Source organism: Cynoglossus semilaevis, chromosome 9 (assembly GCF_000523025.1).
Source record: "Cynoglossus semilaevis isolate Cse_v1.0 chromosome 9, Cse_v1.0, whole genome shotgun sequence".
NCBI classification, from domain to species: Eukaryota; Metazoa; Chordata; class Actinopteri; order Pleuronectiformes; family Cynoglossidae; genus Cynoglossus; species Cynoglossus semilaevis.
Window position 1 is genome coordinate 12,039,362 of NC_024315.1, and position 26,728 is coordinate 12,066,089.

The window sequence follows — 26,728 nt, forward strand, 5'->3', positions numbered from 1 at the left end:
CAGACAGAGCGTCCAATAGGAATTTGTTTGTAGTCACGGCCAGTAGGCACCAAAACATGTCAGACTTTATTCTTAATTTTCCTCTAAACAGGATTGGTACCGACAACAGTCTCATTCAGGGAGACCCAGAGACGCCGATCACCTCTGGTTTGTTTCTTCCCTTTGCAACCCAAAGTTCACAATCCAGTGTCTCTTATGTATGGTCTATGGTGCGTCCACATCAGATATACACAGTACATCTCATCCAGTGATCATGAAACTTTGAATTCTAGCTTGATTGTAATAGTCCCCCCCTCCCCATCCCCACTTCCTGTACACAGACACATATACTGCTCGTGAAAATACACAACAAGCCGACACAACGCGTCTCAGCTCGACCGGTGTCACTGCTACACACAATAAGGCTCTGCATCTGTAGGGAGAAATGTGAACCAAATAATGACATCGACTCAACCCAGGCTCGGTGTGAAGGGGTTTGCTCTTAAGGCTGCAGCGCTCCTCCTCCCCCTCCTGCCCCTCCTCCTCCTCCTCCCTTTCTGTTTTAATCAATACAAGTTGTGATTTTGTAGCACTTTATATTAGATTGAATGACAACATGAGGCGTAGGAACTAACCAGTGGTTACACAGTTTTCAGAAAAGAAAAATAAAAAACGTGTATATATTTTGTATATATATATATGTATATATAATATAGGGTTTTTTATATAGAGATTTATATTCATTTATAAGCTTTTTTTTAAAATAGCACAATAACACTTTGCACAGAATGATTAAAAAACCACAGAATGTGTTTGATTGTTTACTTATAGGCCAGCGGCATCAGAGCAACCACATCCCAGCGTCTCCGCAGTCGGCTCGAGTCAAGAACGTCCACCGTTGTTAGTCACCAGTGTGTAAGAAATGAGAAAATTCATTTGTGATTCTTTATTGTCAGACTGAACATGAGGATTGTTGGCAGTTCCACGTTCTAAGCACCGTACGCAACTTTTCTGCCGCTCCCTAAACTTCCTCCTCCTCCACCCCATGTTCCCGTCTGTAACTGTAAGTTTGAATATGTTAGAGTCACTTTAACCACACAGAAAGAACAACAGAAACGAAAAAGAGAGAAGGTATTAAAAGACAGTAAAGTCAAAACAAAACAGAGATACAGATTTATAGTACTGCACATTTTCTCTTGCCCCCCCCACCCCACCCCCGTCCCCTTTTCCTTCACTTGTGTCCTTTGCTTTATACCTGTACATCTACTAGTTTGCTCTTTGGCTACACCCACACTACTCCGTTAATATAGGAGAAAATAATGGGTACAATCTACGATCCCCACTGTTGGAACCCTCGTTCTCCACCTACGGTTAGAACCGCCACATGACATGGAAATTGTACAACAACCCTTTCGTAAGAGGTCCATTTCATCGAAGCTGGAATGGTCTACAGCGTGGCAGCATGCGGACTCTATCTGAACAGGCTAGCCCAACGCTGGCTCGTGGCTCTACGCCATTTGTTATCACAGCTTCTTTTCTTTCCGAAAAAAAAAATGTGTCATGTGACACGTCAGCAAAGGTCCATTTATACATTCACTCAAGTCAATATCGTACATAGAAAAACTAGAACATGAGTTCGTTTGTAGGACTCCAAACACCAGGCTACTGTATGTCATAGTGTTCCAGTTTATAATTAAATAAAAAAAAAGAGATGAACGAATTGCGCTAAGGTACTCTCACTCAGTTGGACTGTCATAGAGGGGTGATGGTGCCACAGTGTTACCACTTGCCAATCGTTACTAAACGTTTCTTGTTTTTTTTACATGTGACTGTAATTCACAAAACGACGAACTTTATATCCTGAAGGACAGACCGGAAACTATCGATTGCGACTATATTATAATTTGAAAAAACTATTGACGTTATACATCAACAAGATCGACATAAACCTATATACAGAAAATGTATTTCACGCAACTGGCAGAGCAGCTACTCCGTTGCGTACTTTGATGGCGACGACAGTGGCAGCGTCAGAAGTATCGCCAAAAAGTCCAAACCCCTATGTTTTCGGCACAGTAATAGTATTAGCTGATGTTTTGACATGTTTTAGTTTCAGCAGCTCAAAGTCACCAGGCTATCGTAAATGACAGGCACACTGTTGTAAATGAGCGTTTCCAAGAAAGAAAAAATACCAAAAAAACCGCTGAGTAGTGTGGATGCAGCCTTTGTCTCATCGTCTCGTGCTCCGTCTTCTGTACTCACACTGGCTGTCAGCCCCCCCACCTCCCACTCCCACCCCAACACACACACAAACACAGTCTCTGTACAGTTGGCTTAGTGGTGACCATAGAAATAGCTAAAGGGTTCCATTTGACGTCGGTTGTAGTTTGTACAGAAAGATGTTTCATTTTTATTTTTTTATTTCTTTTTGTGTCTTTATGTAAACAGGCACACAGATCTCTAGAGGCTCACTGCTCAGTCAAAAAGACAAACCACCTCTGAGAGCTCAACGGTCTCCTTTCTCATCATGTGTTTTGTTTTGTATTCCTCTGTCCCGCTTCGTTCCCTTTCGGCTTTCTGCTGATGATTTTTTCTTTTAAATCTTCTCGTGTCGAGCGATTTGGCCCTGGTCTCAGTCCCACTGAGAGAAATAAGGCCTTGGATTTCTCCTCTCCCGGATGTCTAGAGGTTTACGTTTAGTCAGTACTCGTTTCTGTCCTCCTCGTGCAACCTCTGCCAAGGCTTTGTGAAAGTTTCGCGAGTTGAACCAAGGTCGTCCCGTTGTCCAGGTTCTCGATGGTACAGTTTTGTTTTTTCGTTGTCTTTAGCATCAGTGTTGGTGGTCAGGCGAAAAGAAAAAAAAAAAACAAAAGCAAAAAATGTTCACGCTGTCTCCGACAAGTCCACGTGGAACGAGCTAGCAAATCTTTTTGCGGGCTGCGGAGACAGAGAAAACATATGTTAAGACAAATGACAGGCGTCACCTCGAGACTGCTACACAGTCAGCTCAAATGACCAACTCTAGAAGGATAACGCCACTGGGGACTCTCTGGGGTGATTTATATCTCCTTAAAGCTCCTCGGTTGCTGCAGTGTAAACGTATGATTAATTTGGGAATTCTGCAAAGGAAACATTTTTTTAAATATATTTTTTAACTATATATATATATTATCCATCAGCCTAGATAAATGTTCCAAATTTGTGACGCTACATAATGCATGCACACAAACTACACACAGGACTAATTGCTTCATTAATTATCTATAAAAGGGCCATTAAACATTTACCAACCCTTTATCAAGACAACACTTGTGATCAGAGCGTTTCCATACGCGAGGGTGGCAGAGCCATAGGGTGCTATTTTTAAGAGAAGACGACGCCCGTCACTTTAAAAAACCTGTGGGGCTAATGCCGTATTTTTTACGAGGCGGATAAACAAAGAATGTTCTCTTAAATCTCAAAGTGAAAAAAAAAACTATAAGGACATAAATAAGGAGTTTTTGACTGGGCCAATACAAAGAGTTTTCATTCTCACCCTGCGAGGCACAGGAGATGAACAGAAGCTCAGCTTGCTATATTTGGAGGTAAACAGGTTCTGGTACCTTAAGGCTAAATACCAATTATTTTTCAAACAAACTCAATGCGTAAAGAGGAGCATTGGCCAACTCTGTTTTCCAAGAAAGAAAAACAAGGAACAATAAGATGGAGAAAGAGAAGTTATTTCATGCAACATTTACCTGAGAAACAGCCCACAGTCAACATGCAGTGTCATGGAGAATGGAAGATAACACTGAGGCCGCACCATATGCGAAAGCAAATAGAAAGCTAAATAGAAAGCTCGTGTGATATGTGGAACTTTGGGATGTCGCATAAAAGTGTAATTGAGTGATATGTGGAAACTCCTTCTTAACTGTATTAACAGACAGCTAGCATGGGCGCCTCAATATGGTCCAAGACTAGGGGTGTGTATTGATGGATGCGATCGAATCCCAATGAAGGGGCTATGATACGATATATTGCGATATGCTACGATACTATAGGTACTTATAGGTTATTTTACAATTTAATTGTAGGAAAACATAGTGTTAGCATAGTAAATACACAATGCTGTTACATGTTTAACATCTATGTACTAAAATTGGAACAGAGGGATCTATATTTGTAATCGCTAGAGAAGAGACATGAATATTTGAATGTTAATTGTTAATAAAAAAGTGCTATAGAATATCAATAGGGTATTGTGAATTGAAATAACGTCATACTTCAATGTATAAAAAAATGCATATTATTGTAAAAAATATATATGCATATGGTTTATTATAATCTAATGAGCTTTTGAATATTTATTTTTCATTTATTTGCAAACTAAAAAGTTTTGCTCCGAGTTTTTTTACCTGCCCTGTATATGTTTGTTTGAAAAAAAAAAAACATAATTTAAGCCAGTACATGGTATTTTTTATATTGCATCACAATCAAGTTTTCGGACATATTGTGCAGCCCCAGTTAACACAGCGATGACTTGACAGGAAATGACTTCGGCACTGAATGTGTGCGTTGAATCCATTCTCTACTCTTAGGGCTAATAGAATATTCATGTAATGTGGGAACGCTCGGAAAGCAATTGAAATCGACAAATAGTGCCCTGCCGTCCTTTCATAAGAGAAGCCCACTCACTTCCTTCAGAAACGCGGAGCAGAAATTGAATTCCTCTCCAATGCAAAGTATCTTTTATTTGCCAAATTGAACATATTCTCTCCCCCACCGCAAAAAGCAGAAGGCAAAATACAAACTTGTGACTTTTGCATCATGAACTCTGGGCTCCGTGGCTCACCCCTCCCACCATCCGTCATGTCGGGAATTGATCCGCAGACAAGCGAGTGTGTACTGTGTATACTCGAGACTTTTGTTTGGAGAACAACGTGGACTTCATTCCTTGTGGGAAAATTGAAGAGTGGGCGGTTTTTCACCTTTGAGGGCTTCTTTGCTTTTTTTTTACGGGAAGTTGTTGTTCTTGAGCAAAACGTTTGTTGCTGAACAGATGGAAAGACAATCTACCCTTATTTCTACGTTTATATTTAGAGCCTTTTTTTTAACCCTTCCTGTTTTTAGCTGTGTGCTGTGAACATGTTGAAATAAGGTGTGACATGTGGTGATGACCTTTACTTGTATGAGCATCAGATAAAAATGAATTTCCAGGGGGTAGAATTTAGAGGGGAAAAAGGAAAAAACAGAAAGAAAAAAAAACAAACAAAAAAAAAACAACCGTTTCATGTCCAACGTCCAATTCAAATTGTGTTTATTTTAAAAATAAGCCTTGTGGTTACACACAGTTTTATGAGTTAGGATGGGGTTAGATTGGAAAACTCAAACGGCGCGTCGGAGAAAAGGGGGGGCAGCAATAGAGAGAGAACATTTTACAGTCGGCATAAAAAGTATAAATTACAAAGCAAATAAAATTATAAAATAAAAATGAAAACAAAAGAAGCTTCTTGAAAAAAAGAAAAGAAGTTAGGTAGCAAACATAAAGTCCAGATCAGAATCAGGATCAGGCGGATTCATGGTCCCCTTTAGTATCTGTACTGGACCAGACCTAGGTCGTAGGGTCCGGGGGAGCTTTCATACTGATACTCACAGATAAAGGTGGGTTTGTATGGTAGGGTCCCCCTATCATACTCTTTCCTCTCTAGCGTGCTGGAGTTGTATTGCTGCTGATGGAGGGGTTGGTGGAGGCTGTGGTGTGACTGTGACCTTTGACCCTCCTTGCCAAAGGTGGAGAATGACCTATCGTTGGACGAGGCGGTGGATGAGGTCAAGGTCAGCTGCTCAGAGAGGTTGACGGAGGCGGGTACCTCAGTGTCGGGCAGCGTGGCGTCCATGCCGGGGACGTGCAGGTTGCTGCGGTAGTCCGGACCCTGACGCCCGTCTGACGGCACGAAGGACGGCATCCAGCAGCGGTCAGAGTGGCCCAGGGCTTTGCACTCCTCTGTGCAGTTGGAAAACAGGTCGGTTCCTGCGGAGGGGGTAGAGAAGACGGAACAGAAGGGGGGGGGGGAAGAGGAGAGAGGATGATGGGTAATGGAATAGAGGAAGCAGAAGGTGAGAAAGAAAAGGACACAAGTTAACAACTGTTTTCTTATCGCAGTGGTTCTTATATATTTTCTCTCATGCCCCCCCCCTTGGCTTGGGGACAGAAATGTTTTCACCCCCCCGACCCACACTGTATGAGTTGCTGCCCCCTAGTGAATGGAGGCTTGTTATCATTCAAGCATTACAGCAGTGGTACACTTATGTCCAGTGTGCCATATTCCATTGGAAGCCCCTCAGGACCCCTCTGGCACCCCACTGCGCCCCCCTCAGGAGGGCCCGGGTACTGCCCTAAACTCAATCTCATCATCATCCGGTCAACTACTACTCCTGAATATACAGTAGCCTGACAACAGAAAAAAAAGTTTGTTTTCCTCCTCACCTTTTGTGTTCAGAAAAATGCAATCACAGTGAAGCGATGTGAAAAAAAAAAGTCTGCTAAATGCTCTTGTGTTGCAGTGGCGGGGGTTAACGCCCTCTACAGGGAATGGGAATTTTTGGGGGGGAAAATGTCGTAACTTTTCAATGAGTGAAAGCAGTTTTTAAATAAAGTTCACTGGAGTTTTCAATCGATCGACTCAAACGGGGGACTTCCGAGTCAGTTTGATACCCACTACTATTAACTTCCAATTCTGTGTAGTAATTTTTTTTTTTAACATAAAGCGTGCTTTGGATATTGCAGTTTCAATGCACAAGTCTGGAATTGAACAATTGCCCAAGGTTTCCCCTGCCTTTGTCCTGCGAACCTAAAAAGTCTGAGCAGCGGAAGATGAATGAATAAATCCAAAATTCATCATCTTTCCGATAAAAAAAAATCAAAAATGTCCCCCACCAACTGTACGATAAGCATATTCGCTGGCTTACTGATCCCATTATAATAAAAAAAAACCCTATACCCCCGGACTGTCTGCTCAGAGCTACTGCCAAATACAAAACACCGATATAAAAGATTAAATTACCATTTGACACATGCCCAGAAATAAGGAGGTTCCAGTGTGTACGGAGAAAGGAGAGATTACAAAGAGACAAAAAGACGAGCTGAAGCCGTGAAGAGAGAGAGAGAGAGAGAGGGAGGGAGAGAGACCATTGTAATGAGAAGTTCCTCTCCTGTCCTCTCCTGTACTATGTGGAGTCGGAGGTATTGTAGTTTCCCAGTTGCCCACCTGACACTAGTAGAATGTTGGGAAGAGCCGGAACGATGCGATCAAAGCGGGAAAACACGCCGTTTATGTTGTGAGAGCGGGGTAAAGAGAAGCATCAAGGGATAGACGAGAAAAAGAAAAAAAAAAAAAAGGAGTCGGACACATCGGACGACTGTGGGGAATTCCCCGAGGCTGTGGAGGCTCCAGATGAAAGAGTCCACTTACACAAATCTATTCTGCCGTTTCACCACCTGAAGCAGCAAACACAACACGGGGTAAAAGAAAGGCGGCCCATCTGAACAGAAAACACAGGAAATCACAAGGTTCCTCTCCAACTCCAACTCAGTCTTAGATCTCATCAAAGACCAGAGGCTAACGAAATATATCTGAGCCACCACAGAAACCAAATCAGCTCGTCATAGGTCGGGTATTTCCTTTTTGGCGAAAAAGAGCAAAGCTCTAACCTTCCAATGGCCTCGGTTGTTTATTCCCGACTTCATTCCGCAAGACTGCACAAATTAAACAAATCAGTCATTAAAATTCCCAGCCACAATAACCGGTGTAGGCAGAAAGCTAGACCGGCATCGGCATGGTGATGATAATCCGTCCTGTGACGGGGAGACAGAAGTTCAATTTCCACCAGCGGTGTTGGGAACGTCTAACTCTACTTTCTGTAATCCTGTTTATTTCAGAGGAGAAAGATTTCCATACTTGAAATGGCTCTAATCATTGTTCCCGTACTGTGGAACCACCAGAGTGCAGATGAGGGAAGAGGGGGGGTGGAGGCGGGGAGTGGATGGATGGATGGAGGGGGGGGTGGGGTGGGGATTTGATAAAAATCTGGATATGCTCATATGAGTCGGCTTCAGTCATTACTGTGCACTTAAAGCAATGAGATTAAGGATCATCAGCGAGTAAGGCACGTGGTTTTTATTTGCCCTGCGGTTTGCCTCTCCGGCTAGTAATTTCATTTGTCCGTGCAAGCTTACGTGTAAGTGTGTGTGTGAGTGAGTGTTTGTCTGTGTGGATTTACTGGTATAGAGGCACTCGTGGGGACAGTGTTGAAAGACTACCGCTGTTGCGGGGACATCTCGTCCTCATGTGCACATTTGAGAGAATACTCAAGATTTGGTTCGGAGTAAGGATTAGAATTGGGGTTAGGATTAAGATTAAGGTTATAGGAGACGTGCTTGTCAAATTTTATGACCGGTTTTTGTGCGTACTGGTGGAGCTGTACTTGTGGGGACACTTTTTCTAGTGGGGACATTTCGGTGGTACCCACTGATGGGAGAGGGCATGTTTGTGTTCGTGTGTGTGTGTGTGTGTGTGTGTGTGTGTGTGTGTGGCCCTCCCTCTGATAAGGGATTCTCATAAGAAAACACTCTATTCTATTAAAACCTTGTTTGTTTGTTTTTTTGAATTATTGAATGAAAAATGAAAGAATAAAAAATTGGACTGATATATTGGATGGTCCCGGGATTTGTAGTAATATTTAACACAGTATTTGTCAGACCGAACAGATAACACTGCAAATGAACAATCCCGCACAGAATATCTAGATATTTTACTTGATTTTTTTTTTCTCTATATTGACAATGAATTGAGTCATGAAAACCAGAGGCCTCAGAGTCATTGTCAACCTAAATAGATTTGACCTGGACACAGATGTGTACAGTTAGCACAGTGGCTGTACAACATGTAGTATAATAACAGTACTGTATAGTATTTCTTTTTTTCCTTTTAATTTGACATTTTCCTCCTAAATTTTTGTTGCATCATCTCCACATTTGTTGACAATGAAATTATCACAACTCCTTATGTATAACTTGGAAATGTCAAATGACTGATTTTGAAAATACCAATCCTAAAGTTTGGAAAAAAAACAAAAAAATATTTGAGAGTTCACAGCTGCCAAATGATAGACTGATTTTGAAAGTACCAATCCTAAAGTTTGAAAAAAAAAACAAAAAAACATTTGAGAGTTCACAGCTGCCAAATGATTTTTCGATTTAGTCCTTACTCAGTGTTAACAGAATCAATCTTCTCCGGTAAATGTTGACAAATTTGTTGCCCATCTCTGTATGATTCCATTGCATTTGGCCAAATGCCACAGATTTAAGCGGTTAAAGTATGTGGATATTTTAAACAAAATGATCACTTTCAATTCAAGGTTGTTTGAGTTTTCCTGCCACTCTCGGTCTTTAAAAATGTATTGAAATCAATTATACTGGCAGTTAAAGTAACACCAAGAGTTGTCATGAATGGCGAGGAAATTGTCCGTCGTCTGCACTTTGTGCTGCTGTTAGTATTTTCCATTGCCCGTTGATTGCGAACGAGCCCCTAACATTATACATTCATAAATAGATACGATTTATTGCTGGTTTACATGCTCTCGATTTCATTAATTTTCTAACGAAAGGTGAATAAAAATACAGCCAGTAATTGAATAAACCGAGGAATACATTTGTCACGATGAGAACGACGGACGTGGCCGACATAATTCCTGGACATATTTAACCACTGTTGTTAAACACGGCTGACTCGCTGCAGCTCCTCGCGCAGACCTCACACGGAGAGACACAAGGCGAAAGACTCTACTGTGACTGGAGAGGAGAAAGGAGGACACACACACACACACACAGAGCACATACACACATCTCACACAGTGAAGGCCAAACAGGAGGAGCGCAGACTTCACAGACAGTGAGACAGCAGGCTGGAGAAGCAGCAAAAACTACGGGAACCATAAGGCAGGGCTAGGAGGACGCGCAACATCACAGATGGAACGGGCAAAGGCCAGGAAAGACAGGAGTCGAATAGACCCGGGCAGAGCGGAGGGATTTTGGAGACGGATTAAACATAGGTGAGAAGGAAGGAGGGGGAGGAGAAGGAAGGAGGAGAGGGTGCACACTGACTTTGAGATAGCAGGGAGGACAGAGTATCCAAGTAGAGATAAGCTTTTTTTCTTTTTTTTTACTGTGTGACGTCCATCCGGACAAAATTATTATCCGGATGGAGCACAAAGTTTCCTCTGCTTTAAAAAAAAAAAAAAGTGTAAATGAAGCACAGACACACACACACGGCGGACTGGCACGTCGTTATTTCATTTCCATTAATTAACATTACTTGTTGTGTTTTATCTGTCCTATTTGGTCTCACCCACAGAATCGGTACCAGTCAGCTCTTTCGCTGCCAAGGCCTTCATTTGTTTTCATTACGACCTAACGAATGCATGTGTTGTGTGTGTGTGTGGGTGTGTGAGCAGGAGGGCTGCTGTGTCGGTGATCAGCTGCAGAACAGGGTGATTAGCGGTAATGATAATTAGGATTTTGACTGGCGTTTGCTTGCATTTAACCTCCGATTCACCCGTGCTGCTAATGTATATTCATGCTATCTTTAAGCCTCGGGGCGTAAATTCCTATAACGCATGCTGCTGCCGTTTCACTCCGACCTTTTAGGTAGCGCTTTACCTTTTAATGGTCATTTTGCAAATTAATTTTCACCCAAGGCTACGGGTTTGCCGGCCCCGGGACCTTGAATCACTCAGACTGGTTTTGTGCGAGTTAAACATCGGGATATTAACTCCATGTGCGTGGACGTGCGGGATTAGATAGAGGACTCAGACAAGGCTCACGTCTCTCATATCTGAGTATTCCTCGTCTCTAACAGGCAGCAGGGTGTGTTGTACCCAGGAGATGATGTGTAAATATAGTCTGCAGCAGTCGCTGTTTACCACACATCAGACTTGGAGAGAAAACTCTTGTCGCTTGGCTTCCTAACTGCTCGCTGATACTTTCCCGCCAGCTTCTCCCTCTTAAGAGAAAGGAGCAAAACCAACACATATGTTTGCTTGAAAACAAACCTTCCACATGACAATACTTAAATGTAAAAACGACAACAGAGGGCGTGAACCCGTGACACCCGGCGGCTGTTGATCTCGCCGTAGCACCTTTCTCTTCCTGCTGGGCTACATGTAAAAACCGACAACCGAAATAATGAGTGGTGACGACAGGCCCCTCCCAGCGGCGCTTACGCCTCACCCTGACCTCATCAGGCAGCAACACAAACACACATGTACATTCACGCTGTTTCACACTCCGATGCAACGCGTGCATCATAACGCAAAGACAATCTACTTGCTAATAAGCAATCAGCGCCTCCGTTCATTTTTTTTTCTCCCCTCTTGCCTTTCATTACAACTCTGCGTGTTTCCGAAATCCAACGTGGATGTGATTTGACTAATTGTGTTCGGTGTCTGACATCCAGCAAATGGGATGCGGAAAATTGAGGGGGGAAAACAACTTCAGAGCTGAAACCCAAGCTCCACTTTATAATTTGCTGGATGGCAATAAAACCTGTAGTTACTCGTCTCTTTCAGTCATCCATCTGCCTGTCTCTGTTTTTGTCTCCTCGTCTCTCCCGAAGTCCATCTCTATGCTCCTCACGTCTCATTTCACATAGAATTCTCTCTGGTTATTTTTTTTTCCTTCTGCTCGTATCTCCGTCTCTATCTCTCCCTCACACTTTCCTTTCGCCTAAACATTCTACTTCCCCCAGGTGGAGGATGTCTCCTTCCCATACCTCTGTTTTTCAACTTGTCCTCCACTGTTCCGGAGAGAATACCGACACAAACGTCAATATTTGGACAGCCGCTCAGGATGGCAGGGGAGCAGCGACGTGGTTTCCTTGCGTGAGTTTGCCAGTGAGACTGTGATGAGTAAACCAGAGATCTCCCAGGGCCAAAAAGCAGAGCAAGATGGCTTCCACCGCGACCGGTAATGACAGACAGAGAGCAATGGTTCCGAGTCTCTGAGAGGCGCATACCGTTTTCAGTGTTTGTTACGCTGCAAATGGTCCAGGAAGGGGAGCCAAGATGGCTGCCTGCCCTCGCCGTGTCTGTTTGATTAATAAGGGCCCTTATATATTGTTAGAGCAAAGCTTCTGGATGACCACTGATTATTGATCTCTGGTTTGTAAGCTTTTCATCACTTAGTCTGCTCCATGAATGCAGTGGAGTTACAGTATAAAGGCTTGACCAGACGATACATCACAAACACGCTGTAGCCTTTACAATGAGACTCTGCCCTGCCGGCCATTTAAAGAGGCCTTGTCTATTTTTTTTCAACCCGTTTAACTGCTACTGTTCACACAGTATGGCATATGTGTCAATCTCAAGGCCCGCGGGCCAAATGTGGACCGCCAAGTCATTTTCTGCGACCTGCAGTACATTGGAAAAGTTTTTAATGGACTAATGAATTTCTTTACTTAATATATATATAAATATATATATATATATATATAATATTTGATAATTAATAATCAATGGCAGAAAGATGTATTCATACGGTCTTCCATTTACAGCCAGACCTTTAAGGACAACTGTATTGCTGATGTGGCCCCTCTGATGAAAATGAGTTTGACACCCATGCAGTAGGGGGAGACACTTGTGCCTTGACTTAACTGGTTCATGGGTTTATCACCTTAATGTGAAGAAAAACCAGCCAGACCAGTAACTTTGAAGAATTCGCACATCAAATCCCTAAAACATACGTGCCAAACTCAAGGCCCGGGGGCCAAATGTGGCCCACCAAGCCGTTCTGTGTGGCCCGCAGGACCTTAAGAAGCATTTAATAAAGTCCATGCAGCAGAGTTTTTTAACCTGAGAAATTAAATGGGTTTTTTTTTGATCAGACAGAAATGAACAATATTTGTAGCTTGAATAAATAATAATCAATTGCAGAAACATTGGTCCACAACTTTTTCTGATCTCATGACTGGTCAGCCAGTACCACCCATTACTACGGACCTGTAGCAAGGTGCTGACCACTGAAGGATCATTCAATTTTCAAAATAAAACATGTTTTAGACATGAGTCTGACTGCGGCCCGGTACCAAATGACCTATGGACTGGTACTGGTCCACGAACCGGGGGTTGGGGACCCCAGATTTATACAGTCTTCCATTTACAACCAGCCCTTGAAGGGGAACTGTATTGATGATGTGGCCCCCTGCCCTAAAACAATTTTGGTCGTTTCTGGCAGTTCTTTCTCATGGTTGTGCTCCATTATGCTCTGGTTTAGTTCAGCATATCTAACATTAAATTATACTAAACCAGACATCAGCATTATTAACCTCGGTCATTTATGATCCACTCGAAACGTTCGGATCAAAGCGTAAACTTCCAACTCATGTTACGGAGGAGAACGTGTCAGTTGATCTGTCTCTGTTTTCTGCCCTGAGCTACTGCGACCTAGCGAGACCGCAGACTGTCACTGAACAACAGCTGCCAACAAAGAAAACTGGCAAAAGGAGTCGCCGTTTTGTTTCCCTAACAAAGTGGTCACCTGATACGGGAATATTGAAAAGGGAAAGTTAAAGTCAATGATGCCAGGCACCAAACTGTGTCAGAAGTTCATTAGGCCTCCATATGTTCTGCTTCTTACTAAAGAAAACAGAGCCATACTTCTAGACAGAAACTGAGACGGCGGAGCTCCTTTTCACAGCTCCTTCTCCGACACTGCCGTCAGTTTGGATGACAGCGAGGTCGGTTCTAATGTGTCACCACCTCGGGGCTGGAAAGTTCTGTACATTCCGCAGCTGTCTCACAATGTATCTGTGCTCGCAAAGACCGAGCTGGTGGTGGATGCTCCTGTTTATACCCACAACTCATATACTGTAGGTCAGGCCTGCAATTTGAGAGAACTTCTTCAATGTTGGTATAAAGGTTCCTTTGTCTGTCTTTTGAATCTACTGTATGATGTACAGGACTTGAATAGTTTCCAGATGAATTTAAAAAAAATCAAAATTGAAAAGCTGCAAATCCTCCATCTAAGTCCAGACTAGTCTGTTTCCATCAGAGAATTTGTCTCTTTTTTTCCCCTTAAAATTTATTTTTTGTCAGACCAAAGCTTTCTTTTATTCAACCTTTGAAGAACTCGAGTTTTTTTTCTTTTGAAAAAAACCTGTTGCAAAGCATTTTTTATAACTTTTTTTAGTTAAGATTTGGTTAAAACTTTTGCCCCTTTTTTAAATTCAGATTAAGGTAGAATGATGAAACACAAGACACATCTTAACATGTCTTTGTTATTAAAATCAAATATACATTTTTTTTTATTACATCAGTCCTACATTCCTTTTTTTAATGTTTATATTAACAAACCAGTAATTTTTTCTCTATTTGTGATACAAAAAAGAAAAAAAAGCTAAAAAAATTTACTTTAAAAAACCTTTTCCAGCTTTTTTCTCTATTTTTCTTGAAAAATAGGAATTGTATTTTTGACATTAAATAGTTAGAACAGTCCTATTGAATAAATGCTGTCGGTTTGACAGAATTTTTCACCATTTTTGTCTCTCTTTGAAAGTGTTTTTGAAGGACCTGGAGGGTAACGCTTTGCATCCTTGAGCAGATGTTCACCGATGCTAAATGTCTGAGCCCTGTGATGACCATATGTGTGCGTGTGTGTGTGTGTGTGTGACTTGTAGTTAAAGGATCCTTATGACTCCCAGGACTTAGCCGTCCTGCCTTATGTCACACTTCAGTAATAAACACCTACTGCTCTGATCAGACCCGGGGCCAAAATCATTTGTTGTCTGTTCTTCAACTCTGCTCTCAGCGCTCACACATTTATTCCCACCAACACTGAAGGATATGCCATCTCATTTAACTCGTCAAGGTTGGAAACATCCAACCAGCCATTTAGCTCAATTATAAACCGCAGACTGAGGACAAGAACCAGCGCTGAGTTAGCTGAGATTAATAATTAATAAGCAACACTCATCCGTTATCTTTCTTTTCAAATTGAAAAAGAAACATGGTAATATTTCAAATGCAATTCTCCTGTTACTGGAAAATCAATTGTATTCACGCAGGGTTGTCAAACGCTGGGTTGCGGCCCCGATTGTGGTTCACGAAGTGAAGGTGTTCTGATGTCAAGTGGACGATTGATTTTCACTCAAAAGAAATATGTATTTTTGACTTTGAGAAGTTTTTACTGGAGTACAAGACGGAGTTATAACTGGTCTTTGTTCAGACTCGTCATATTTAAACATCTTTCACTGCCTCTTCTATTCAGTCGGACCTACAGAGCGGCCTTAGTGTGCAGCGACGTGATTATTTTTTACACATTTTTCTACCATTTTGCCAATGTGCAGCATAATGACTCTTTCTGTTAGTGGAATATTTCTCTTCTGTAAAATATAACGCTTCATAAAACAGCTGGGGTGCGACCAGGAGTTGTGAAAGCACGGGTCTCATCGTGCGACGGTTTAAGAACTGCTCTGAGGATCTGGAGGAAGTGACTGAGTTGCTGTAATCGTTGCTGCCAGCCAAAGTTTCCAAGCATTCTGATTCCAGCTGTGTGTGTTTTTTAAAAAAAACCTGATGTCTGAGTCCGGGCTGACCAATTTGTGCAGTTTCTGCATTTTGATGTGTCGTTTAGGGCGACCTAAAGGTGGCCGAAGCAGTTCAGTTTCAAAATGTGGTGAGGATCAGTCCAGTTAGTGGAAACCTTTATGGTTCTTTCTGTCTGTCGGGCAGATTTACTGCCCTCTACATGCACACACTCCTTAATTTTCCGATGTAATTCCCTTTGCAGTGAGTAAACTAACGACATGCTTTACGGTATCTGGAATTCCACACGTGATTATATGGCGTCATTTTATGAACCTGAATTCATATAACTTTCCCCCCGCTCCCCTTCTGCCCCCCCCTTCCTCCCTCCTGGCTCTGCTGTTTTTGTCATTATCTAAAGCCTGGGAGACTGATGTCTCAAACCGATCCATGCAAAATTCCTCTGACAGCTCACTGACTTGAGAAACAGCAACAAGGTGCCCACGACTAATTCATAATCAGCCTCCTTATACACCATTGCCACAGTGATTTAATTGTCCCATTTGTCACGGCTGTTGTTCCTACCAAAACAAACGTCATGATAATGATCATTTCCACTCTCTCACCCATCACGAAGCCTTCCACCGCTGATGGACTGTTTTTCAGACTCCGGATTTTTTCTTTCTTTATTTATTTTTTTTTTTGCACCGATGAATATTTTCTGTTATCTGTCACCTCTTATCTGTTGTCTTGCTTTGCCTGCTGACTCTTCCCATCACTTTCCATAAGGATGATGAGGAATATACTGAGAAAACAGTTTGCTGATGTGTTCCAGACAAAAAAAAAAAAAAAAAGAAAAAGACATGATGTAGAGAGGTAAGAGGTGTAACAGTCAATCAATAGTGCTTTGGCTCTTGACGCAGCTGTGCCTCTCTCCAGACACGCAGCTCTCAGAAAAGCCATTTGCCCACTTTTTAAAGGTATCCGGTGATATCCCAGCCTCACAGGCGGAGAACCTTTGATTTAAAGCCGCGTCCAGAGACTTATTTTTCTGAACTGTCAGACGAGCTGCAGTGTGGGAAGCTACGGCAGGTGTAGTTGATGATATGCCAGCTGAAAATGGCTTCCTCTTGATTTCAAATATTTCAAGGTGTACCTGAAAGGGAGACAGTGGCGCGCGGTCCCGTGAGGAGACCGCACGCCCTCCAACCCTTCTTTTGATAATTGCTATGCAGAAGATACTGAAAATAAATTACTGATCATCCGAGTGTTGCGGAGAGCCAACGTGTGGGGGAGACAGAATGAAGGATGAGACCCCGCTACAAACCCCTGGAAGGGAATATGCATGTGCCAGACAAACAGAAACACACACACACAGAGTTGAGGCCGAGAAAGGGAAAAAAAAAAAGAAAGCGGGAAGGAGGGAGGGGAAAAAAAGAAAGAAGCTGCATACTAAATAGAAATGCATCTAAGCACTCGCACGCAAGGATTTGCTTATGCACACAAATGCTGCAGACAGACATAAAAATATATGTGGACTATACATAGTTTGGGCTCGGGCTTATTCAGCTCGGTTCTCTAATCGCAGAACGTGCCTCGAGCAAACGTAGCACAGCAGCCCGCGTGAGACTTCCGACCGTATTTTTATCCACCATGTACCGATAAAAAAAAATAAAAAAAAGACATGCGGACATACAGAGGCATAAATGAGCGAGTGCCGGTATGGAGGCAATATGCACCTGGCCAAGTGCCAAGCACTAGCTACCACTCTCAAACCAAAACTCATTTAAGCTTCCCAGAGCAGCGTCTCAAAGGAAATCTCCTTTTCAATTCTGACATCATCTCCGTGTCTTGTTTCTCCTACACACAACACACTCGCACAATGCAACACATACAACTCCGCACACAGCAGCTCCCCTCCGTTCGCTCGGACGGCATAACCGAGGCCATATGTCTGCCGTTAACCCCGAGCGGTCGACTAACACAGTCCTTTACCAAGCAGCATTAAACTTTAATCCTTTCTTCATCCAGCGTCTCAGAAATAAGATCTGTCTCATTAGCGCCTGGCTCCAGTCCCCATGATGAATACAGGCTCGTCAGCAGGTATTGCATATAAATACATACATATTACGTTACAGTAATCATCGCGCTGACACTGCTCCACCCGCACCAACCCGCTGCCTGGTTTTGTTTACTGAGGTCTAGGGAACACGTGCGCCTTCTGCCTAAAATAGTGGCGCGGCGTTCCCTCCTATGGAGTGGTAAGCTGTTCCCTTCTCAATCCAATGTCGGGAACAAATGTGGCTTCTTTCGCCTGAAACGCGGAGCACGGCACCAACTGTGCACACTCCCGGGCCTTTGCCAAATGATCCTGCTTGGAGCTAAATAAAGCTAAAGAAAACACGGATCCGCCTGAAGAATGCGAGCTGTGCTGAACTTTGCTGAAGTAAATGGGCAAAAAAAAAAAACAAACGGGTTTTTAAGTGTCCCCTCAGACAATCGCGTCCCGCGCTAAACTTTTCCTTAGTTTAGCATCATGTTGCCGGGCTGCAAGCTGGATCTGTGAGCCACTTAGTCATAGGCTAGGTCAGGTTCTTAAATTCACAGTGTTGGACAATTATATATAAAAAAGTTGGTTAATTAATTACAGCCTTTGTGAGTAATTGATCGCTATTTGACATTAAAGGCTAACATTTTGTAATTCAAATGTTTTGTTTATTGTTGTCAGATGAATCGATGAATAGATGTGTATATTTTTAATCTGCCTATCAAATGAGATTACTGCGTCATCTGGTCTATCATGACTAGCGTTAGTTATGTTGTCAGATGAATTGATGAATAGATGTAAAAGTGAACTATCGTGACTAGCGTTAGATGTCCACTTTTGGATTGTGCATTTTGTAAACAATCACGTTGATCCAGGTTTTGTTTAACTGACATTAGTGCCCCCTACTGGGCTGCTGCGTATGCATCATTGTAAAATGGCGTGTTGGAAATGAATTTGTCTGTTAATAATAAGTCAAGGCTCTGTGTAAATGATGCAATCTTTTTTTTTTTTTTAGCGAGAGTAATATTTTTTAAACGTTGGCTAAGTCTTTTTATTTGCTTTTTTATTCATGGCATCTTTAATTGAAATGAAGTGGCCTCTTTGGCTTCCCTCCAGCTCTGCGTTTTAGTCATCAAAGTTTGACCTTTGCAGCCCATTTCATTAGCCAGGCCAGGAAGTGACAGGACCCCGGCTCTACATTAGCTCCAGACTTTGGCTCCATCCGTCCGTGGACGATGATGAGAACCATGCACTCCCCCAGCACACCTTTCTCATCTGCTTTATTTGTATTCCCAGTACCTATATGATATTTGGCAGCCTTCAGCCAATGCGGTGGTCTTACATGAGCAGCCCTGCAGAGGGAAAGGGCAATTCAATATGAAATGAGATTTTGCATTGCTCCATGTTTTGTCTGCCTCCACTCTGATCAATAAACAGGTACTAGGCTAATAGGATTTTGGAAAGAACAGGGGGAGTCTTATCTTACCTAATGCCTCGTCTCTGACAATCAACTGCACCGTAGAAGTGGACGAGAGAAACCGGAGTCGGTGAACGAGAGCGTGATTTCAGTAACTATTAGTGGCGCGGACAGATGTCCTCATTACACGCTTTCATTGTTGCTTCAACTGGTGCTAAATGCACAAAAGGATGCGGCCCCGCTGCAGGCCTGTGTGTTTAATTAGCTGACTCCGTGAGCAACAAGGACGCGGCGAACACAGAGCGCCAGGCTGATTAAAATGCATCTAATTATATCAATTTAGCTTCTATGCCTTTTCCTTTTCACTCGAATGAACCTATTGATTAGCGCCACTAAAGCACTATTGGCCTCGAACTAGCTTCCCTGAGAGTCGCTGTCCATTCAGTGCCACCACCAGTTGAAAAGAGAGAGGGAGAAAGGCACACAAAAAACAGCCACGGCAACAGAAAAACTCCTTAAATACCACGCTGCCCCTCTTCATCTGAGTGTGAAATACAATCAACACCTCTGGGGGCTGTTCATGCCAGCCATCCACGCAGCAACCCCCTGAGCACAGACTCCTACACAATCTCAAATTAAGGAAATTAAAAGTCACCGGTCCGCACCGATAATTTAGCACTATCTCATTCGAAACTGCAAACACACACTATTCAAAGTAAAGGGGTGGGGGGGCTTGCTTTTTGGCTTGAATGCCACAATGACAGTGTAATTGTGTGAAATTGGTTGCAAATGGAGAGCTCACCGGTCGAATGACCCCGGTTGGTGGCATCATGGTCACTGTCACCCTGTTCGCTGTCGCCGTGACCGCTGTCTTTGGAGCTGACGATGTCTGCTTCTTGAAACGCAGAGCTGGAAAGAGGGTGAGGGCGAGGCAAGTTAAGAGAGGGAGAGGAAGGAAGGAGGAGGAGGAGTAGGAAGGATGTAATGAGGGGCCGAAACAGAGAGAGACAAGAGAGGGAGACAGAGGGTGGGAGAGAATCAGAAATCAGAGCCATATTAATAACAGTCATGGTGGCCGTCAGCACTCTAAATTGGATGTTCCACATGGCATGTAATGAAATCCAGCATAAGGGCTTTAATAGGTGCTGCTCTGTCAGTTATGGGACTGATGCCAAATTGAAGATGAACGTTATGGATACACTGGGAACCATGGAGCCTCTCAGAGCCACAATTAACGGCGCGGAATGTGCAGGATTCAAACTGATGGGTGTAATATTCAATTTTACTGAGGTGTGAACAGGTTATGGATCCACCAGGCCCGTTGGATGTTAGAGGTCCTCTGGTGGCAGGTGGTGTGTAGCTCCCAGCTTTGCACATTATAATAATAATAATTACCAAAGGGTGAATGCAGTATCCACAGTCCCACAGTAAACAGAGAAAGAACGTGGTGGTTCCACACGTGGGCAGTAGGTGGCAGCTGTCACTGAATTCAAATATATACTGTATGTAGCTGCTGGCCTATTTATAGGCTAATTTAAAAAGGAAACACAGTTGGATTAGAAATCTCTGGCTACTTTAATCCAGGTAATTATGTCTCACTTTATTTTGATTCAGTCACTGCCCTCTGCCCCCTGCTGGATCATCATGCCACACTTTTGCCAAGCTAGGAAAAGTCATCTTTTTTTTTTTTTTAAATATCAACATTTCACACCACATTTTTTGAAATGCGTGTTTGTTGACAAACTAGTCTATAATTGGACAGTGATGGATGTAGAGACTGAAAAGCAGAGGGTTTGTACCTGTTTACACGTCTGGGTCTGTCCACCAGGTAGCTGAGTTCTGCTCGTTGGTGTTTTGTCTGCAGAAAAAAAAATGAAAAAAACACAAACAAAATCCCACATGAAACACGTTTGTTTACATCTCACGCCTTAATTATAATGACAGTATGTTTTTTCTGGCGATTATTCAGTGAGGTAACCATGATGTACACTGTTACTGTAGCTGTGACAGCGTGAGGAGTGGGGGACGACAGTACCACGCATCACCTCTGTGAACGAGTGAGGGGGCGAAAGAGAGTGTGTGTGTGTGTGTATGTGTGTGTGGTAGGGGCCGATTGAATGCGTAAATGATTGAGCAGCCCCGATGCTAAAACTGAACAACCTTTGTTCGAGCTGCTGCCGTGCTGGGTCGTGCAGGGAATATTTAACGCGCACTAAAGGCAAGACTGTGACTTGCTGTCTGGCTCCCCTCCAGGCGCAGCGCAATCAGCAAGGAAAAAAGGGGAGGAGGAGGGAGGGGGTCAAAAGAGAGCCTCGAGCCTAATATATGTGGAGAAAGTCTCACAGTCTCAAAATAAATAAAATGAAGGCCTCACATCTTTCTTTTCTCTCTCTCTCTGTGTGTGTGTACTTCTGGTCTTTACCAGCCCTGACTCATAATCCAGCAATAAGTGTTGTTTATGGAGCTTTGTCTCGGGTCAGAGGTCTGTTTTGCACATTTGTGTCTCATTTAATCTTAGAATTGAGCTTAGAAATATCAGACATGATTTGTTATTCAATACATTTTGGCTTATTTAAATATGAAGCGACCCCTGTGGTTGGCTCCCCTGTAAAGACTGGGATAAATGTATGTGCACTTTGCAGCCAAGAGCTAAGAATCCAAGGCTGTTCTGACAGCACTGCACCGTCCACACGATCAAAAGGCCACGTGACAATTAACCATTGACACGCAAGTCAATGGAACCCACGGAATATGATTGAAAACCATGGTGCAGAACACTCCAGTCAATACCAGGACCGATAGCCTTCTGTACTGGTTACTTTCCTGCGCTGTGTGACCTGCATGGCTAATTAACTTTGTTTTGAAGGGAACGCAGCTTCGCATCCATCATTAACCCTTTAATGCATTGACTTTTTTTTTTTTAACCTATGGAAAAAGTGATTCAAAGTGACACTTTGTGTCACAGCTGAGCCACGCCTCTCTTACCTCATTGGACAGAATACTGCCATTGGATATGATGTCCGGCTGCTGGTCACTGTACCCGGTGACGATGGCACCACAGGGGTTGGTGTGATCCGTGTCCGTGCTGCGGGATGGGCTGCATGGTTTGAGGAACATGAGATCCGTTTTGGCAGACTCAGGTGTCAGACACACCTGGTAGCAGTAGGAGTTCTGGTTCTGGTGGTGATGGGAGCCGAAGCCCCCTCCCACACCGCCCACACCGGATTCCTCCACGGGCACCTGCCCCACGGGTCCGACCCCTGATGTCACATTGGTGCTCTGAACTAACATGATGTCAGATTTGCTCAGCTTCTTCTGCTTCCGGCTTCGAGCTTGTCTGCTGCAGCAGGGGCTGCAGCACAGGCAGCAGTCACCGGCCAGCAGGCATGTGTACAGGTTCAGAGTTTTGTCCTTTTGGCAGCGCACGGCCAACACAATCATGGCCAAGAGGAAGATGAAGGAAACGGAGCCAAGAGCAATGATGAGGATGAGGGTAAGGTCAAGGGACGTCTCCTTTGCCCTGGAAGGCGAGCCGCGGTCCCCGCTGCGCCCTTCCACCACGCTGTCCACCAAAATTACACTCACACTGGCGGAGGATGAGAGAGGGGGCTGCCCGTGGTCCCTCACCTCTATCAGGAGGTCGTAGTAGCCCTGTATGTCCCTCTTGGGAGAGATCCTGCGGGATGTCCTCAGCTCACCTGTCCTCCAGTCCATGCGGAACATTTCCACCTCGTTGCCCCGCAGGATGCTGTACGACAGGCGTGCGTTCTCGCCGTCGTCCGCATCCATGGCCACGATGCGCGTCACCAGGTAGCCCGGCTCGGCGGAGCGCGGCAGGTGCTCTTTGGCTGTGCCATTTTTACCCAGAGGCGCTATGACAGTGGGCGCGTTGTCGTTTTGGTCAACTATGATGACATTTACGGTGGCGTTGGAGAAGAGCTCGGCGGGACCCGAGTCCTTCGCCTGCACCATGAAGCTGAACTCCTTCAGCTGCTCGTAGTCGAAGGAGCGCAGCGCGTAAAGGTAGCCGGTGTCCTGGTTTATGGACACGTACGTGTCCACGGACATGCCCTGTATGTCACACTCCAATATGGAGTAGATAATGAGAGCGTTCTGACCTACGTCGGGGTCCAGAGCGCTCACCGCGTGAATGAAAGCACCGGGCACGTTGTTCTCGGTCACATACACATCATACACCGCCTGCGTAAAGCGCGGCGCGTTGTCGTTCTCGTCGGAGACGTGCACTTTAATGGACTTGCTGGTGGCCAGTGAAGGCTGACCTTTGTCTTTGGCCACCACCGTGACCATGTACGAGTCCACGCTCTCTCTGTCCAGCGCCCCGTCGGTCACGATGGTGTAGTAATTCTTGAAGGAGGATTTCAGCTTGAACGGAACGTCTCCCAAAATCTCACACGTCATTTGTCCATTCTCACCGGAGTCCCGGTCTGAGACGCTGAACAGGGCGATCACGGTGCCCGGCGCGTCCTGCTCGCTCACGGACTCGGTGACGGTGCTGAAACCGATCTCCGGTGTGTTGTCATTAACGTCCACCAGTTTGACCAGCACTTTGCAGTGCGCAGGGACCGCATTGGGCCCCAGGTCTTTCGCCTGGACATAAATCTGGTGCGTACTGCTCTCTTCATAGTCCACCTCTCCCACCACTTCTATTCTACCTGTTCTGGCATCGATACTGAACAAGTCCTTTATCCGTGGAGCGTTGTGGCTGCTGAAAGAATAAACTATTTCCCCGTTTTGTCCCTCGTCCACATCCGTTGCGTTCAGCTGGATAACCAGGGTGCCCACGGGCGAGTTCTCCCGCAGGTTAACGGTGTACACAGACTGGTCAAATGTCGGTGCGTTGTCATTAGAGTCCAGAACTTTAACGACCAGCAGAGCCGTCCCAGTCCGCTGAGGGACGCCCCCGTCCACGGCGGTCAGCACGTAGCGGTGCACCGCCTGCTGCTCCCTGTCCAGCGGCTTCTCCAGCACCAGCTCTGCGAACCGGTTGCCGTCGCTCTGCGTCTGCACGTCAAGGTAAAAATAGTTGTTATTCGTTATGGCATAAGTGCTGAGCGCGTTCGTGCCCACGTCCGGGTCGAACGCGTTCTCCACCGGGAAACGCGTCCCGGGGACGGCGCTCTCTGTTATCTCCACAGAAATGTCCGTCTCCGGGAAGCTGGGCGGGTTGTCGTTGATATCCATCACGTCAATCTCAACCCGAAAGAGCTCCAGCGGATTCTCCAGGAACACCTCCAGGTGCAATAGGCACGGGATGGTCTGCTTACAGATTTCCTCTCGGTCAATTTTCTCCTTTACCACCAGAGCACCGTTTTCTAAGTTCACCTCCAGGTACGGAGTCCGTGAACTCGGCACAGTCTGAAAGCGACGAGCGGAAAGTTTGGTGATGTCCAATCCCAAATCCTCTGCAATATTTCCAACCACGGAGCCAGGCTCCTGCTCCTCTGGCACGGAGTAATGGAGCTGGGAAACAGCTCCATCCAGGATGGAGAGCAGGAAGATGAACCAAATCATCTCCTCTCTCTCTCTCTCTCTTTCAAAGTGCACTTAAAGACGAAATTAAAAGAAAAACAAGGAAAAAAAAAGAAAATGCTGAGCGTTATTCCTCCCTCTTGCAGGAACCGATCATCTCCTATGTCCGTAAAAAGGCAGTGGAAATAAGAGCAACAAGACTGTGAGAGCGTGAAATTCCTCCCTTTTGCTGCGGGTCAGTGTAGCACTGTGTGGTTTCAGCTGTGAGAAGCACGGCCATTTGATCCGACACTTCTCTCTTCTGATCAATTCTGCAGCGGTCTGTGAGTTGTTGCTGTTTTTTTTTTTTTTCTTTTTTTTTTCCTGGCGTCGGTGCAGAACCACGCAGAACGAAAAGCCAGGACGCGCAGCCAACACTCCCAGTGCGCAGAGCAGAATGTCCTCTCTCCAGAGGAAAAGGGGGGGAGGCGGTGTGGAGTGGGGGCGGCGGCGGGGTGGGGGGGGGCGCCAAGCCAAATAGACAAAGTCCACACGAGCAAAAAGTGAACGAGAGACAGCCGCAGCCTCGCGTCCACGCCGCAGCAAAAACGAAAAATCGCACCGTGAACTGCAACTTCGGAGCAGAGACTTAGTGCACACCCAGACTTTCTCTGTGTCTCTGTTGAACGAGGATGTAATCGCTGCGCCTAAGCGCTCAAAGCGGATGATGTTCTCAGCTCGGCTTCTGTGAGGCGAGTGCGAGCAGCGGGGATGGTTTTGCGCACAGCTCCTTCCCCCACCAGCCAATGGTGAGCTCAAACAGCGGGTGTGATGGCACCTGATTGGGGCTCCGCGACGCCATCCAGCGCACACGCAGGGCCCCTGATGATAAAACCAGAGGCACCGCGCTCCTCTCCTCTGCTCCTCTCCTCTGCTCCTCTCTCTTCCTACCTCAATTGCAGCAGAGTTAAATTAAAATGTTTTACACACCCAAGTGAATGAAAGAAGCCGAGTAGTCCCGGCTGTCTGTGTGCTACGTCGCATCTCATTATTAACAATTTTATAAATAATAATGTTTAAAAAAATGCATACTTTTTATATTAGATTTGACCTTTTATTTCGTCATATTTTCCAAACATTTCACAAGGTTGATAGAGAACTGGAGTCACACGTGTGTCACTGGTGTTGTTCCACAGTCTGGGATCCAAACTGTCCTCTGATACCCGTGAGTCACGAGTATAAGGTGGCAGCAGCCAAATTCCTAAATGTAAAGAGCCTGCGCAAGTAAAGGCAGCGGTGACGCAATAACACCACCGTGCCATGCCCCCCTGCTCCCCCTCCATCCCTCCTTCCTTCTGCTCTCTCTCTCTCTCCTCTCCTCTTCTCTCTTGAAGACGATCATGCAAAAGAAAAAAGAAAGAAAAAGAAAAAAAACAAAACAATGAAAGATTTCAAATCCAGTCTTATCTCCACAGAGCTCAGTGTGAAAGTGAGCGTCAGTGTGATACGAGGTTCCGCCAGTCGGAGCAGAATCACACTTGACTTACTTTAATTCAGTGTAATGAAGCATCATGCTCTCGTCCTGCCGTGTTGCTAATAGCCTGCAGCCTATTAGTTCCTCTATCTTCCCAGTCTTATCATTAACCCCCTCACATGCTGGCCTCAACTGTAACACACTTGCATCACGCGCTAATTTAATTCATAAGGCATAAATTGACTATGCAAATGGCACCGCGGTACGAAGAGGGGAGACGGGGGGAAAAACAATGGGAATTTGGCTCAACTTTGCACACTTTTGGGGAAGGTGGTGTGCGGGGGGTGCAGGGTGGAGGGTAGTTTTAAGGAGGAAGAAAGGAGACTGGAAGCGGACACGTATGTGATTTTAGATGCGAAGTGTTTCGGCGCAGCAGCGAAGTCGTGCGTAACGCGGAGCGACGTGTCCGCTGTGCGTTGATTAGCACGAAAGATCCGCGTTTCTGCTCGTCGCCACACCAATGGTGGAGAGACAGTGGAGAGACGTTCTGTGGATTAGCACCCGTGTCTGTGCAGGAGCATGTGTGACCGAATCGAGCTGACACTGGAGTCAGATCCTGGAGCAGCACCTCCTCTCCTTCCCTCTCCTCTCCTCTCTCTCCCCGCTCCCTCTGTCCCTGACTGGGTGTTACAGAGACCAACGTCGCCCCCTCGCGTCTGTCTTCTCCTCTTTTCAAGTCCTGGAGATGAAGAACTCGAAGACACTCAGGTCTCATCTCTGTTGTTTT

At 44.9% G+C, this 26,728-nt stretch overlaps 1 protein-coding gene across 3 annotated transcripts; it reads right to left on the reverse strand.

Annotated features, from left to right (window-relative positions):
- Window positions 1–653: 653 nt before the first annotated feature.
- pcdh10a (protocadherin 10a) lies at window positions 654–26,728 on the reverse strand. Of its 3 annotated transcripts, none has more exons than XM_008317230.3 (5): window positions 21,984–26,728; window positions 20,798–20,856; window positions 19,801–19,907; window positions 5,829–5,989; window positions 654–2,916 (listed from the first exon to the last, which is right to left on the reverse strand). In XM_008317230.3, exons 1-5 carry the CDS (start codon window positions 24,528–24,530, stop codon window positions 2,863–2,865), a joined length of 2,928 nt encoding a protein of 975 aa, XP_008315452.1. In that variant the 5' UTR covers window positions 24,531–26,728; the 3' UTR covers window positions 654–2,862. The 3 variants fall into 3 exon arrangements, with proteins under 3 accessions (XP_008315452.1, XP_008315451.1, XP_008315450.1); XM_008317229.3 differs by having other exon boundaries at window positions 5,612–5,989; window positions 21,984–25,585; XM_008317228.3 differs by lacking the exon at window positions 654–2,916 and having other exon boundaries at window positions 4,397–5,989; window positions 21,984–25,589.

Bases quoted from the DNA above. Each gene is read 5' to 3' on its own strand.
- pcdh10a (XM_008317228.3), bottom strand. From the start codon at position 24,530: ATGATTTGGTTCATCTTCCTGCTCTCCATCCTGGATGGAGCTGTTTCC. The intron at 20,857-21,983 runs GTAAGAGAGGCG...TTTTTTCTGCAG, and splicing joins GCAGTATTCTGTCCAATGAG to ACAAAACACCAACGAGCAGA. The intron at 19,908-20,797 runs GTACAAACCCTC...CCCTCTTTCCAG, and splicing joins AGACCCAGACGTGTAAACAG to CTCTGCGTTTCAAGAAGCAG.